This window comes from Colias philodice, chromosome 20, assembly GCF_061535455.1.
Source record: "Colias philodice isolate Cphi_HAF_F1 chromosome 20, ilColPhil1 Martin Lab GWU primary, whole genome shotgun sequence".
Classification (NCBI taxonomy): Eukaryota; Metazoa; Arthropoda; class Insecta; order Lepidoptera; family Pieridae; genus Colias; species Colias philodice.
In genome coordinates, this window is record NC_143105.1 from 5,696,529 (window position 1) to 5,713,557 (window position 17,029).

The window sequence follows — 17,029 nt, forward strand, 5'->3', positions numbered from 1 at the left end:
TTGTTATAATGTATAATGTAAGTCTATCTTCGGATGAAAACCGTTTGTTCTGAATGGTCAGTATCGTACTCGCCACCGAAGAGGAATCCAGTGACTGGAGACGGTGTGCAACTGCCTCCGCAACGCCGCAGACATCCGGGCGCCGCCCTGCGAGGTGCTGACTCCGACTATACACAAGATCCTCATGAACCACAACCGACCCATCGATATTACACTCCCGAATGGCCTCCTAAACCCGCAAACTACTACGTACCCTCCACGACCAAACCCAGCTTAAACATTCGACAGACCCCTTACACGCTGCTCGGTCTCGAAACTGATGATCCTGAGATAGAACATCCAATAATCGACCCAGACTCTCTCGAACCTCAACTGGTTCTTGATAGGCATTGGCCTCCATTTCCAGCACAACATTACCTCGAACCGAAGGAACATCACATACCGCATCACCCTTTACCGCCACATGCTTTTGTCGGTATGACTTCCGCTTTAGGAGAAAGACCTCAACTTGACTATAAATATAATCCCGTTCCCAGTTTGGACGGGCCGATAGATCCTTTTGTTGTAGCTAACCTCGATGCCCCTCCGACTCTTTTTAAATACGAAAGAGACGGTCCTATCCCTGATGTCATGCCTCTTCAGACTTTATGCGGTCCCGGTCCCAGTACTTTGACGGGTTTCCCTCCAATTTTTCATAAGTATATTCCCGGATTCCTGTTTGATAGAAACCGACACCCAGAGGACTTCAAACATAAGACGTATTATGTAGACTATGTTCGCCGAAGAGAAATGGGTGGGTGTTTAATTTAGACTGAAGGAGCACCGGCTGTAAATTATAATACACCAGGCAAAGACCTTATTCTACAGCACTTTGAATATTCGAGTTTATTTGCAAAAATCTTTGAGACGATTCCTTCATGTCCCTAAATTAAGCGCTCAATACTAGGCTTTTTGGTGTTAAAGAAGTATTTAATAGAAAAATTTAGTTGTGTTTTGTGTTAGCATAAGTATTTTGATGTTGTAAGTTGTAACTTTGTTATTTTTATATTTTTATGCTTTTTGTTGTTTTTTTTTAATGTTATAATATTATGTATTCCTGTAGTTAATATAGAATAAATTAATTAGCAATAAGTAGAGCACGCAATTTTTTTTCTACTCTATGGTATCGTCTTTTGTCCTACACTTATTTAGTTACGTATATTTAGAAAATAATAATGTTTTTTAACTCTATCTAGCTTCATTTGTACTATTATATACGGATTCATCCTTAGATAGACTTCGTTAGGCCCAAATTGTTGAATGTTGTTTTAATTTGCATGTATGTACGTACGCAGTAGAGTTTTTAAATAAAATGTTTTAGACTTATATTCCAGAAATTTCTATATCATAAGTAGCTTCTGAACAGCATAAATCGCAAAACAATGACAGTCATTTTCATGTTTAAATTATTATTTGTATCATTAGGTACACATTCTATTTTATGGATTCAAATGGGCTAAGATTGAATTGCGATTTTTGTTTGTTTTCATAAACATCGTTCATGTAATTTAAATAGTTTTTCACTCTATATTATTCTTGCTTACTGTGTAATAAATTCAAATTTTCTTGTGACACATATTTATAGTTAGTATTCAATACTTGAATATAACTTTGCATGATTCCCTGTTCACAAACACATTTGTGCTAATGCAATATTTAAATTTACAGAAGGCAACCCGATCACCGGCGACGGCTACAAATCAATGAACGGTCAAATTAACATGGTGACATCGATAAACGGCCACAGCAGCATTCTTCATAACCGCGTTCCCCCCGGCGGCTACTCGTCAGGGCTCTGGTAGACTACCAACATCACAGCAACGGTCACCGAAGCGGCCAAATAACACTCATTTACCGCCGTCTCGTCAACAAAAAACAAAAAACTACGTTCTCGAATTTTGAATTTCGAATCACATCTGATTGGCGCTATTTTTTGACAGGCGAATGAATTGTCTATGCGCGTATTGTATCTAATCATAATTAATTAATGTGGATTGTACCTAATTTCAAATTGTAAATTAAGTAATTACGATGTTTATAGTCTAGCACATTAAATTTTATATCCCATTAGTTAGTTTACTATAATAATAATTGTAATTGTAATACAGTTGTAACTTGTAGCGCCAATCTTTTGTGATTTTAATACTAAATCTAAAGCTAATACAATAAGCATTCTCGGTGCAAACATTCGCATTTATTCCATTGAAATCATTAATAATTTATATTTTTAATCTACTAAATTTTAAGTAGTATCGGATTTAATAATTTATATAACGTGCACACATTAAAATTACGTCCATTTTAACAGAAAGGGTATATTATGTTCATAAAATCCTTAGCCTGTCCCAGTAACACTTTATTTCATTACTTTAGAAATAGATGATAGATATTTTTGTAATAGTAATAATATTCGGTTAGATATAGAATCCTTGTTGAAAATATAGATTTATAAATTTAACGGATCGCACTAAATTCCGACGTTTGCATAATTTCGTTTCCGTTACTCTTATAAACTCTATATCTCAACTCTTATCATAAGGAAAGGAAATTGTAATCTTAACACACATAAGCGCATGTTTACGCATCGATTGATATTGAATTAGGAGTGAGGATGTCAGCAATATACCAAAACGATTAGTGCCTTGATTGGTGATGAATTGAAAATTCTAGCAAAAATCAGTGTTTGATAGAAGCGTGAAACGGAAACAGTGATTATATATCTATATTTCACCGTATAGAAATAGTAATCATACGGCACACAGGCTAATTGATAATATTAAAATAACGTAAATTATATTAATGTTCGACACTATTTAAGTATCCTTTAATCTCGTTTGTTGAATTTCATTATCATAATTTAAATAGAGGATTTTATAGATTGCATTTATTTTGTCTGTTTATACATTTTTTTAGTTTATTTTCTACTCGTTTAGTAATAAAATGTATTTGAATTTTGGTCGATTATCTGTTAACAAGGAGGACCATAGTCGTAGTGTTTGTGTGTACCTAGTATGAAGTTTGATGCGTTGATAACAATATCTTATAGACTTAGCGGTAGGCATATCATCTATGTAATAGTTTCTAACTTAATTGCTGACGCACTGGCCTAACGTTAACTTAATTGTTAATAGATAATAACCATTACTTCAAAATAAAGTTTTTTTTTAATAAGATTGTATTTTATTTACACGAAAATACCCAAGGTTGAAACTAAGATGAATATATACCTATATATTAATTACATATATATTTAAAGCCTTTCAATTTTTTTTTCCTTCGTATGCAGTAGTACAGACTCAGAATATTAAATTGCTATCACTCAAATAAAGTAACAATAGCACTCCTTTCTAGTTACCTTATAGGAAAGAAAAGTGTAATAAATGATACAATTTTATCCGACCATAATATCACAGACTAATAATAATATACTACGTATACAAATAATATCTCTTCACCACTCTTCACATTACTATTAGACCGGGAGATATTGACACAAAATTTCGAGTCATTTGTAACAGGATGGCGGTTCTACAGGGGTCTTAGTACGCAATGACAAAAAGAAAAATGATGGTGTGAACGCTGGTACCGGCGGCTTAGTCGCGTGGGCGTTAGTCGAACTCGTCGGAAAATAGCGAAAGTCAAACTATTTGTAACAGTATGGCACTTATTTTTCCTGTAAGTTTGAGGATCAACGAATATAAATACAAAATTTCAAAGTGTTGGAAATCTTCACTTATATAAATAATAATAAATTAATTTTTCAAGTATGACAGCACTTTTTCCCCCTACTAGAAGTATGGCAAATATAATAATGTTCACATTTTATCAAATACTCTCCAAAAATCCAAATGCAATACTGGTACAAAAAGTTTGGCGAAATAAATTTTTTTTGCAGATTTTCGGCGGTATGGCGACCATTTGGAATCGTCCGAAAAGTATGGCATGGCGATTTTCGTAAATGGCTGCACGACGATGGTTACCTGTGCAAAAGTTAGCCTGGTACAAATGGTTGAATAATTGTTTTATTTAAATTTTAAATCAACACATTCGCGTCGGTATAGCAGGCTGTAAGTCACACCGGAAAAGTATGGCATGACACTACCGCCTGTAGAACCGCCATCCTGTTACAAATGACTCGAAATTTTGTGTCAATATCTCCCGGTCTATATCTATTGGGTGGGATTTATAAAAAAGTATCCTATCTTGAGTTCTGAAAGCATAACAGATAGACCAAATTTCGCAATTATAATATTTATATGGAATCTTTCAGAAAATTAAAGCCAATATAAAAATTTGTATAATTATTTATTATATAAATAATTCTTAAAAATAATATTTACACAATTCTATTTATTTAAGATTTAAATTATTAAATCACACAATAAAATCATTTACGTTTCTAAACTTTCTTCTGCTTGTAAAGGAGCGTTTTTAGATGCATTTTTATTTTTATTTTTTCCAGTGTTTACTGGAGATTCGATTTCTAATGTAACCGGGCCGTCGTTTTGTATTGACACTTGCATGTAGGCACCAAAAACACCATCTATAAATTATTGAAGAAAATTAAAAAAAAAAATTAATGAGTAACTATTTATTTAATAAAATTATTCATAGTAAGTAGGAGTCTGAGAAAAATTCTGTATAAATAAACTATCTGTGCCTCACAGTTTTATCCGCATTGCTCCCCTTCTGTTGGTCTTAGCGCGATGATATAGCCTATATATAGCCTTCCTCGATAAATGGGCTATCTAACACTGAAGGATTTTTCAAATCAAACCAGTAGTTCCCGAGATTAGTTCGTTCAAACAAACAAACAAACTCTTCAGCTTTATAATATTAGTATAGATCTAGACATTCTACTCTTTCTTTAGTTTTAATATTTTGTTGTGAATAGTTTGTGTATTTTATTGTTACTACAATAACTAAAATACTACTATACTATTCTGATAACTTAGAACTGCTATAGAATTTTTTTGTGTTGGTTTTATTTCACTATTCTGAATGAATTAACTAATTAAAAATGTTACCTTTTACTTTTTCTGGCTTATATTGAGTTCTAAGCATTTGGATGAACTGCTCATAAAATTCTTTTGATTTGTCTCCTGGCATTGCAAGATGAAAATCTGGTTTATTTCCCTAAAAATATGAAAAAAATACATTAACATAAAATCATACACTACTTTATTTTAAAGTAACATTAAGTTTTCATTCTTTCATTCAAAACAGACGGTGGAAAATAGAAATATGAAAATTATTATTTAAATTACTTCTATCAAATTGTAATAGTTATTAGGTTTTTTGTGTAAGTATTACTTTTTTAATTCATACATTTTCTTAATGAATTTATAATGAATTAGGCCACAGGAACTTGATTTGAAATTACATTTAAAAATTAATAAAGCTATTAACATAAACCAATTCTCACCTTCCATGTATTATATAATGTAAATTGACTAACACATAGTAACTCTAAATCTTCATCAACTACGCTCTTCTTCCATTTTTTATCATTTTCATCATTGAACAGCTTTAGGGATAATAATTTTCGAACCCTGAAATTTAGAATAGAATCTCAAAAAGAATGTATTCAAATGTGTTTAAACTATATTGTGTAAACTCAATGAACGCCACTTCAATATCCAAATCTTTTTTTACTGGGACAAATTATGCAAAACAGTTTAAACTAATATTTTTGTAGCAAATAAAGTAATATAGGAGGACTAGTGAAATTCCACCTAAATAAGAATTCAGATTTTAAAAGAAAAACATATAAAAAATAAAAATATATTTAAGTATAAATTTATGAAAAAAAAAATATTTGCACTTACATATACTCCATATCTTTTGGTGTATCATTGTGAGTAATTCCAATAAACACACATAGTCCTTGTCCTATATTACTCATTAATTCTCCATTTACTGTAAGAAAATGTCCTATATAAAATAATTGAATATGCTAGATGCCAGGTATGAAAAATATTATAATTTTTAATTCAAAATAATGAACTACATCAAATGTAGTCTTCGTAGGAGCGAAACTCTTTCTATTTATTATTCCCCCAGTGATTCAAAACTTGATTCCGATCTCTTCATAAACTTTCGGTAAATATGTAATACGTAATATTATGGTTGTAACCTCAAAAATAATTACCTGTCACATTTGCATTCATTACCCGTTGTATAAGCGCTTTCATTATTTTAACAATATTTAATATTTATAGTGTGTTGTTGTACGTAGTCCTTATACTTTGATTTGATTACAAAAATAGTAAACAAAAACCACCGGTAGATGCCGGACGTATGCCGGAAGATAGACAAATGACAATAATTGACAATTATTGACAACTGCTAACATTTGGATCAAAATTCTCTCTAGTTAAACTCTTCACACATAGGAAACACTCCATGTGGACAAAAAAGACAGACATACCTAGTAATATTTTTGCTTCTAAGCAAAGCTGTCACATTTTCTGTCAGAGTAGTAACGTGACTTAGATTTTGGAAATATATCGATATAGTGATAAATGTTGTCTATGGTTTTTGTCAAGCGTTCAAAGTAGAAGCACGTAGAAGGCTGTTGTCGGCTGTTCTTCCATGGTATAAGTTAAAATCATGTTAGTCATATTATGTGTAGGCAATCCTAACATTTTTTAATTGATACTCGAGTACTTTTCAGTCACTACAAACTTTGGCAATACTGGAAGATAGTTTTATTTCTCTAGTAGATTTTTGCTTTGGAAATCATTAATGCTTCATTAATGAATCTGAATTAAAATTATTTTAAAAACTTCTACTTATAATAATTTATAATTGGTTGTGTCACAGAGGTGCCATCTATAGACTGGGGTAGAAGCCTTTGAAAATAATGAAAAGATAAAAAAAATCGCAGTCGGATGAAACCCATTAGAAAAGGAGGGGAATATGATAAAAATGTAAGGAAAAATAAATTACGGTCAATCCGAGTTCGGGAAGCGGGAGGGGGGAGCTTTTAAGAGAAAAAAATGGTTTCTCTCGATTTCCGACAAAACTACAAGTCCTATAGAAAAAAGTTCAATGGCAAAGTTGTAGGTAATTAAAAGTTCTACAACTTTTGTATTCACAATTTTTTCACATAACCTAAAAATTTAGGTGAAAAATTCAAGAAACCAAGTTTTTGGTCTTTTATTTCTATCTACTTCAAAATTTATTTTTTTTCTACGAAATTTGGTGGAAACTTACTTTATTATGTCCCAAATACACTGTAATTTATTTGATTGAAAATATTTATTTTTTCGCCTTATTTTGAATTAATACCAAAAAAACAACCTAATTTTCAATCGAAAAGTCACCCGTCAAAATATCAGCTTTTTTCAAAACCTTGGGGTGCCTTTTATTCATTGAAATCTCTACTTTCATATGGTGTAAAAAAAAATAAACACCACTATAGTAAATGTTCTCAGGAAATGCATACAAACAGTGTGATAATGAGCTTTTACTAAATCAGGCACACTTCTTGAACTCTATATCTTCTCTTGTATCGGCTTTTCGGTAATATTTCAAAAGAAAAATAATTATCAGTTCTAAGTTTAATATTTTACAGCATATTCAAAAGCAAAATGATGTCGATAAAAACATTTCAGGTAGTTCGAGAAGTGTGCCTGATTTGGTAAAAGCTAATTTTCAGACTGTTTGTATGCATTTCCTGGGAACATTTACTATGGTGGTGTTTATTTTTTTTACATCATATAAAAGTAGAGATTTCAATGAATAAAAGGCACCCCAAGTTTTGAAAAAAAGCTGATATTTTGACGGGTGACTTTTCGATTGAAAATTAGGTTGTTTTTTTGGTATTAATTCAAAATAAGGCGAAAAAGTAAATATTTTCAATCAAATAAATTACAGTGTATTTGGGACATAATAAAGTAAGTTTCCACCAAATTTAGTAGAAAAAAAATAAATTTTGAAGTAGATAGAAATAAAAGACCAAAAACTTGGTTTTTTGAATTTTTCACCTAAATTTTTAGGTTATGTGAAAAAATTGTGAATACAAAAGTTGTAGAACTTTTAATTACCTACAACTTTGCCATTGAACTTTTTTCTATAGGACTTGTAGTTTTGTCGGAAATCGAGAGAAACCATTTTTTTCTCTTAAAAGCTCCCCCCTCCCGCTTCCCGAACTCGGATTGACCGTAATTTATTTTTCCTTACATTTTTATCACATTCCCCTCCTTTTCTAATGGGTTTCATCCGACTGCGATTTTTTTTTGTTTCCAAAATTATCTACTCTAGTCTACTAGTCGTACCTATCATTAACGTTCGCGTTGGCGAAAGCTTTCCCATAGTGCCGGTTGATTAAATTTAAAAATAAAACTGAAAGATTTACCAATTATTACTCATTGTTAGTTAAGGATAAGAATTAATTATTGACGTACCTATTGCGGTATCATGTAGCAGTGAAATAAAAAGACCCTCGGCTATATTTTAATCTACGCGCTTTTGTTACAAGGAAGGATTTTGTAGATTTTTTTGAAGGAAGTTGTACCTATATCATAATAGTTCATACGTTCATACCACAGTTCATGTTCATACAGTTAAGTAGGTATTCACTGCGTGGTCAGAATAGGTGGCTACAGAATATAGAAATCACAACGATAATAATATGTCATTATCCACCCTTAAGCGCTTCACACAAGGTGAAGATATACTATAATATTTTATCTTAAGATACTGTAATATTTTATATTACAGTTTCTTAAGGTATCCGGTATCAGCGTTCTGACCATCATTTTTCTTTTTGTCATTGCGTACTAAGACCCCTGTAGAACCGCCATCCTGTTACAAATGACCCACAAAATTTCGGGTCATTTGTAACAGGATGGCGGTTCTAAGTATCTTAAGATAAAATATTATAGTATCTTCACCGTGTGTGACGCCTTATTTTAGAAAAATTGTAGTTACCTAACTATTAGATTTATGCCATTACATAACTAATGTTATCATTTACTTACACAGAGCATTTACTTACATTACCTATTACTGCCGATATAAAAAAATCTACAAGCGATTTCAAAGTCCTGAGTTCCGAGCCATAATGTCGTTTTTATCAATGTTTTTATAATGTTCCTTATTAATTTAGCATTCTATTTTTCCATTATTGAGAATGCAAAAGATCGAAATAAGTTGAAAAATCAATTTATTTCTTGCCCATTTATTTATTTAGGTTTGAAGCCTGGAGCATTTTGATTAATTTGCTCCAGTGTGATAAACAACAAAAGAAACAAAGTATTTTCATTCAAGACTAGTTTATTCAAAATTTTCTTGTAAGCTAATTAAGCAAAGACATACAGGTAATACATGTAAAACGCGTTAACATTATAAGCGTAAACAAATCTTTGAAGTTGGTATAGTACATTGATGCCTAACACACACGCACACATAAATAATGTAGGTAATTAAATAAAAAAAAAAGACGGGTTGCACTCCGGGAGTGCCGGCAGAAGTGAAAACTTGATTATTAACGTTGAGCATGTTTGATATCCATCCGTCTTACGCTTTTTCGATCAGGTTCAGGTCACGTGTCCTGACGCGAGTTTAAGATTTTATACCCAACGCCGCTGAAGAAGTTTTCACTTCAAAAGTACAAAAAAATCATCCAGGCTTTTTGGAGCCGTGCATGATATTTTGACTTATGTATGGTACCATTAAATGTGGAATTCCAATTCATAACCCCAACATACAATTTTAAAGCAATAGCATGGACTGGATTTCAAATAAAATAGGTAACTACATGAATCACACATTTTTTGTAGAGAAGTTTACATAGTGATAGGTACATACACAAATGGTAGCAATTATCATTCAAATGTCAACCAAAATGGTTTGTATGCTGTACCTAGGCATTATTCCTTAAATATCAAGGGCTGTGACTTGCTTGTGCTTCCAATTTTTCAGTCATAATTTTATAATACTTTTCTTCGGAATAACAACTTCATAAATTATGTAAGTACTTTATACGTAAAAGGAAATTAAACAGTCTTTATTACTAAAGGAAAAATGTGACTCTTAATCGAGTTTAAAAAATTTTGAAGTAGCATTTGTACTTACACGCTTCGCGTTAAACGTGCCTTTACGACTACTTTTATTCTTAAAATTAAACTTTTGTGATAATTAAAAAAAAAAAACTACCTACATAGAAGCAATAAAATGAACACAGTATTTGGTAGATCTGTGCTTTTTGAACTAAATACTTACTATTAAATGCAATTTATACAATTAATACCTGGGGGACTTTTTGTCTGTTTAAGCGGCCATCAGTTATAGTCCACCATAGATAACTTATAGAGCAAATAATTAATGTTTCCAAAACTTTAAATAGGTTTCAATATTTTTTTAATTATCAGTTATCACTTTCATTTAGATCAGTTAAAAAAATAGGGAATAATTTGCTGTACAATTTTCTTACGAGTTCTAATTTAGACAACTAATATGCATATATGAAGTAATAACTAATTTCGTATAAAAGAAATAACAATACTTATAAAGAGGGCATATTCTACATAAGTATTATCCCTCTTTATTTATAACCTAAGAGTATTTAAAGAGTTTTACTTCGTACCACTCTAAATTACATCAACCTGTTACAATTTCTGACTATATAATAAGCCTATAAGGACAATTTAATTTTTAGACGAATTAACATCTTTTCTATCAATAATATTATTTTGAATTTAAAGCACAAAACTGAACAGTTACAATTTAGATGTTGATAGAATTTTATAAATTTATCCATCTAATTATATAATAGCTAAGAATATTTAAGAAAAATGTTCAATAATTGTATAATTAAGGGTACGAAGATATATAAACACTAACAGCCTCTTACATTACAACCTCATTATAATTCATAACAAGAAAGATTCTTAAAGTAGCCACAACTTCTTTGAATAAGACACTGTATTTAAACATTATTGCTGGTTATGGAAAACTACAAAATATCTACTCGTAAGTCGTACACATGACATACTTAGTACTATGTAAGTATGTGTTAATAAGTACTATAATAAATTAACATTTCAGATTCAGAGATTGTAACACGTTACCTTCATAATTTCTAAATAAGTAACTATAAGTAATTATAAATTAAACATTCAATCAATACTTAAAACAGTGCGATCCATTAGGAAGGAAAAATAATATCACATGCAAATAAACGCTGAAAACACCCATTCGCCAATCACGTCATTTTTTCGTAGGATTTATTCCGGTTCTGTTTTCACGCGGGTTTTGGCCTCAAGCTCTTTCTTCAGGTCAGGCAAGAGTCCTGCGTTGTACAGGCGTACATATTCTAAGTAACGTTTCTTATTTTCAGGGTTGCTCATGATAGCAGATACAAATTGAGATGTCTCGCGCTGTAGAGCGACGATTTTCTCTTGAATGAGGCGGTTCTTGTGCATCAAAGCGAGAGTCTTCCATGCCAGGTCTACGATCAGACGGTTTTGTGCGACCTTCTCTGGCGTCGTCTGGGTGACAAGGGGTGCGGATGCCTCTTCGTGTATGATCGGTGTGGCCAGCCATTGGAGGCGTTGCAGACGCCGAGCCTCACGCAGACGGGTTATGTTGGATCCTGGAATTAATAAAATTGATATTATTAAATAGAGCATTAAAAATTGATATTGATTGGGACTAAATCTATGAAAAGTCACATTGATGCGTGAAATAAGGTTGTTTATTTTTCTTCACGAGTACGAAAATTTTTATACGAATTTGAGTAGAGGAGAGTGGTAACAAACAAATAGGTATTTATAAATAATAAAACAATGCTATTACAAAAACCTTAAATTGCCTTCTACGGTAAAAAGTCATTAAATCTACAGGTATTTTTTTCATACAGAAAAAGCTTATAATGTCGATTGAATGTTGTTATCTTAAGTATTTCGTAGAAATGTTGTTTGTTAGTTTAAGTGCCACTTAATATTTAATACATAATGCGTAATCTGTCATAACTATTTATGAGAAATTTTTGAAATAAATCTTGAACATTAAACACACGGGTGGTAGTCACGTTTGTTAGCATACGTTTTAGTTGGCACCACACTTATATAAAGTTCTTATATAATGCCACTTATATACCTAACTACTAGTTTATTTTTCTAGTGATCCCGCACTTGCAGGCTTTTTTTTGTTTTATAATTATTATATATTAGCACAATTATTAAAATTCTTTTAATAAAGGCACATGTAGGTAATTTAAACACATTATCACGTTCTTTTTTGGAAATACGCATTAAAAATATTAAATAAAATCTTCAATGTTTATATTAAACGCTTAAGTCCTGCTAAACAATCGTTTAACCTTCATTTGGTTTTTTGAAAAAACGACTTGCGTTAATGTAAACACCCTGTGGTGTTTCAATTTAATTCTAAGAGAGCTGAGAAAAGAGCTTCTTTTTGAGTGTGTTTTAAGTATTGGTCGTCTTTGTGTCACGAAACAATACTGACCTCGTCACAGTTTTCAGTCACGTGTTAACAATAAACACGTGTAAATCAATGTAAAATTGACACTTTTGGAAATGATTATTTTATACTTATAAGTAATACCTAATTCTTAATAAAAACAATAATTCTTACTATTGTGACGGTAATATAATGTATCATAACTTAAGCTTTGGTAGGTGCTTAAATTTTCTGGAATTGACATTTTCTTGAATAAACTATTTGGTAAGGGCTATAGTCTATACAATAGGTACACAGTTATACATTATGCGATGCCAATGTAGTAGGTACTTAGTATTAAAAAAAAGACGTGTGGCACTCGGGGACTGCCGCGGTGAAGCTATTGCATAGCATGCCTTCAAGCCACACCTCCGAGCCCGTCGGAGTGGGGAGCGTGAGGTTTTTTCGTTACGGAATTTCTCGATCGGTCCCGGCGCTCAAGGCCCGCGATAGAAGCTATGCAATAGCTTAAAATTTGGTATTAAATCGGCACTTGATTTAACAAAAGTCGCTACAATCTTATAAAAAGGTTTACGAAATGAAAACAGCACATTAAAAGAGTGACCCTCAGATATAACGGTTTAATTCATTTGCAAACATCGCATACAGTAGATAAATGGTCATCGCTTATGTATGCCTCTTTAGAACTAAAACATTTTGGAACATATAAAAGTTAAAAAAAAGATCTAGGTATGAAGGAGATATTAATTAAAAGTAGGGCAAAAACAGTTCATGAATTGAATTAGGAATGCTTCCTACGTTACTATTTTGATGATAGGTGTAGGCTTTTTTCTCCGAGGTAGAAATATAGCAGAATCGTGAATGTGAAACATATTGTATTATCGCACACGTAAAACAATGTACCTATAAGCCGGAGTATGCCGTAAACGGTGAACGAACTGATTGCAAGAAACGCGTGTGGGATTATCTTGTCCCATAAAATTACAATGTCTCACCTACCTGATAAAGATTAGCATGATTTGTTTCGAAATACAGAGACACTAAAGATAATATACTGCGAATACAAGAGGTACCGCTGCATAATTTCCATTGTTTACCAACTGTTAAACGATGTTTTTATACAATCAACCGTTAGCAACACTAACATTCCTAAAGTTACAGTATCTTTTTCAGCAAATTATGCGACTTCAAAGTTTGCATAATTTTTTGGCTTCTCTGAGAAGGAATGACCTAGTCCTAAAACACGCATTATATTCTTTTTTTCACACATTTCAGTTATTGTTGAAAATAAACGCAAACATTCGCCATTGAGCTTTTCCGCACCCTGTATATATTCCTTATAAACTTCTGAATTACTATGGTATTGCAATGCGATCTTATTATATATTATTTGCATATATGGGTTCGTAACATTTACCAAATGTACTGAAGGCATCCAAATTATGTTTTTGGAGAACTATTTTGGGCAGAATAGAAATGTTTTTTGTAATTCCTTGCGGAAATAAGCAGGCAAATAATGCTTTGATGCGTTTTGGTCATAAACAAGTTTTAATCGCGATTTCGAGCTAGAAGATTTTGGTACTTATAGGATAGAGCATAATATCTACATAAAGAAATTGTAGTCTCAGATACATTAAAACAAGTTTTAAAATTATTTTGTTTCATTAAAATTAAATAACTAGTAGTTAGTTAAAGGGATAAACAAAATATCCTATACGTAGGTACCTACCTAGTTTATCTAAAAATTGAAGCTTTTTTTTATTTGATGATATTGAAAAATAATATCCATACCTACCTTTTAAATTAGCATAGCACACTTTAAAATCAGAATAAAATTGAAATGCCTAATGAGTAAAACTATTATTATACATACTTATCTCTTATAATAAAAAAAAATTATTTACTAATTTATGTTAATGCAATGTTGTAGACGGTACGGACGTAGGACAACTTGATAAATGCATAATATTTTCATTGTTTTGTCGTAGGTCAGTGAAACATGCGCATTAACGCCGCCCAGGATTCCCATAAGCTTTCTCATTATATTATGTAAATATTGAAAGAAACAAACCTTTTTTAAACTTTCTGATGCGTTTCTCACACATGGTTGCTTATCACAGTTGATAAAACACAAACACAGATAAAAACAATGTCAATTGGAATTCGAATGTCGCTCGTGGATACGTGCGAACTGTTCGAGAGCCAAGCGCGAAGTTACTCCGGGAGCGCTTGTATGAAAATCGAAGCCCGGCGGACACGTGCCGTTGCGTCGTCGCTGTAGCGCTAAAGCGAGATAGAAACTTGTGTTGTCATCACTGATGCACAAAGATCCTAGACAGTGACCTGAAATTGCAGCGAAATTCCTTCTACGTGGTTTACCTGCCGTTGGACTAGAGGCAGTTTATCTTTTCAATATTGAATTTAATACGCAAATCCAATAAGCAATTACAGCTTTTAAGTTTTTAAGAAAATTGCTAATTTATAATTTTCAGGATTTAAGCTGTTAAAGAAAATTGAAAACTTTCAATTTGTAGGATTTATAGAAAATCTTTTAAACTACTGGATGCGGTGACGGTGACGTCATAATTAATTATAGTATATTACTTACTCGTTTTAACCTTGTTTTTCTAGGATGAAAATTAGTTTTTCTCTCTTTTCACACATTCTATTTTCTTAATATAATTTAGGTTGAGTAACATTGATTATCTATATTTGTTTTTATTTATATTGATTTATTTTATCGATGATTCTTATAGTTTGAACCATTAATAAAATAAGTAACTATGTTAAGTCATAAGAATATCATTGATTGAAAAAACTAAATTCTCACAAAATAACACTTCTTACTAATAATAATACTTCTTATATAATTTGAATTAAAAAAAAATGGAATGTTTTCCTCTAAACCAGGGAAATCGCAAGCAAAAAATTGTCCTGAAAATTTGGGAAATACTGAGAAAGTGCATCACCCTGGCAACAACGTGGTTCCAAAGCTCGCCTCGTACGGATAAACATGACGTGTGCAATAACATACCGGTGACGATTGTTATCTGTCTGTGTATACTGTATAGTCTATAATGCATACAGTTGTGCCCACAGGATGTACTTTTAATAAAAATTGTAATTAAATTATGATTTCAATTTTATTGAAATGTTTTTTTTGGATCGACCATTATATTTTCGACTTAACTTATAAGAAAAGTAATCAATATTTTTATGATATTTTTCCAACATTGTATTAAATTAAGTTCTTAGTTGAAATTAAATCAATAAATTTTTAAACCGAACATCAGCTTCTTGTAATATAGAGATTCCAGTGTGCAAAAATATTGACAACTAGCTGCGCCCCGCGGTTTTACTCACATGGCTCCGCTCCTGTTGGTTTTAGCGTAATGATATATAAGCCTATAGTCTTCCTCGATAAATGGGCTATCTAAAACTGAAAGAATTTTTCAAATTGGACCAGTAGTTCCTGAGATTAGCGCGTTCGAACAAACAAACTCTTCAGCTTTATAATATTAGTACCTATAATAGATTATGAAGGAATTGCAAAACAACAATTATTACAATTGCTTTCAAAACATGATTGGATGATTTAAGTGTTCAGTAAACAAGAAGAAAATGTAATCATAAATCAACTTGTTTTATTATTTATTCTTACCTACATTAATAAATAATTTTGTTTTATTACTCTACCTTCATTAAATTCTATTATCAAGCATAAAAAAATCTTCTTACCTTAATGACGTCATTATACTATCGATAGTGGTTTCTAAAATTACCTATATCAGCACGTTGTTTCTTACGTATAATTCATTTGTTTCCAATGAGTCACGTCGCGTGCGCATACGCCATTCTCAAAGCTCTATGTAGCGTGTAAACATGGCTATGTGTGTGTGACGTAATTATTTCGTGTGTTATGGCTATTGGAAACATACCATACATACCTATAAGTTTTTGGTTTATAAAAGGGCATTTTAAAGTATGCGTACTTGTATACTTATAGTCTACGAAAAGGGCAGGAAAATGTACATATTTTTTGCTGAATTTTGTTAAAACCGTTGTTGGCACCTTATGGTATTCATTTTGATATTGACACCCGTTTATAATAATGTACAGAAAAGTTAAAGATAAGTATTTATTAGTTCCATAATTACTGTAAAGTTAGTTGACGACCATATGGGACTAAATTTCCTTGACATGTCAAAGAATAATCGGTACATCTGTTTTTTATCGACACATAACTACATAGCTAGAACACAAAGAAATAAAATTAATGGGAAATTGGAAGTAATAAATAATAATATTTGAAACTGATGATGTCATGATTAAAGTACCTATGTACTTATTTCATATTGCTTTGTAAATAGGTGTAAACTGTAAACTTTCTATGTCAAATATACATTCATTTAACTTTCATATGAGTATTTTGTATCTTAATTATGAATTTTAGTCAAATAATTGATAGTAGCCCTGAAAGGGCAGACATTTTGTATTATATACATATTATGTATCATAGAAAGCTCTACGCTTCAATATCTCTACTGCGGTGTACAGT

At 31.6% G+C, this 17,029-nt stretch overlaps 3 protein-coding genes across 5 annotated transcripts in view; 1 reads left to right on the forward strand and 2 right to left on the reverse strand.

Annotated features, from left to right (window-relative positions):
• Positions 1-3,204, forward strand: part of Jupiter (microtubule-associated protein Jupiter) — a 120,670-nt gene extending 117,466 nt beyond the window's left edge. For both annotated transcript variants that reach the window (XM_089708203.1, XM_089708202.1), the window contains exon 4: positions 1,708-3,204. In XM_089708203.1, coding sequence (XP_089564329.1) covers positions 1,708-1,841 — 134 coding nt within the window. In that variant the 3' untranslated portion in view covers positions 1,842-3,204. The remainder of the gene's footprint in view (positions 1-1,707) is intronic.
• Positions 3,205-4,325: 1,121 nt separating this feature from the next.
• Dtd (D-aminoacyl-tRNA deacylase) lies at positions 4,326-6,330 on the reverse strand. 2 transcript variants are annotated; one of them, XM_089707760.1, is made up of 5 exons: positions 6,191-6,330; positions 5,868-5,958; positions 5,465-5,591; positions 5,067-5,175; positions 4,326-4,582 (listed from the first exon to the last, which is right to left on the reverse strand). In XM_089707760.1, the coding sequence occupies exons 1-5, from the start codon at positions 6,231-6,233 to the stop codon at positions 4,431-4,433; spliced, it is 522 nt and encodes a 173-aa protein (XP_089563886.1). In that variant the 5' UTR covers positions 6,234-6,330; the 3' UTR covers positions 4,326-4,430. The 2 variants fall into 2 exon arrangements, with proteins under 2 accessions (XP_089563886.1, XP_089563887.1); XM_089707761.1 differs by lacking the exon at positions 6,191-6,330 and adding an exon at positions 6,050-6,163.
• Positions 6,331-10,110: 3,780 nt separating this feature from the next.
• On the reverse strand, positions 10,111-14,720 carry Cipc (Clock interacting protein circadian). Its single transcript, XM_089707763.1, has 2 exons — positions 14,543-14,720; positions 10,111-11,641 (listed from the first exon to the last, which is right to left on the reverse strand). Exons 1-2 carry the CDS (start codon positions 14,574-14,576, stop codon positions 11,274-11,276), a joined length of 402 nt encoding a protein of 133 aa, XP_089563889.1. The 5' UTR covers positions 14,577-14,720; the 3' UTR covers positions 10,111-11,273.
• Positions 14,721-17,029: the final 2,309 nt, after the last annotated feature.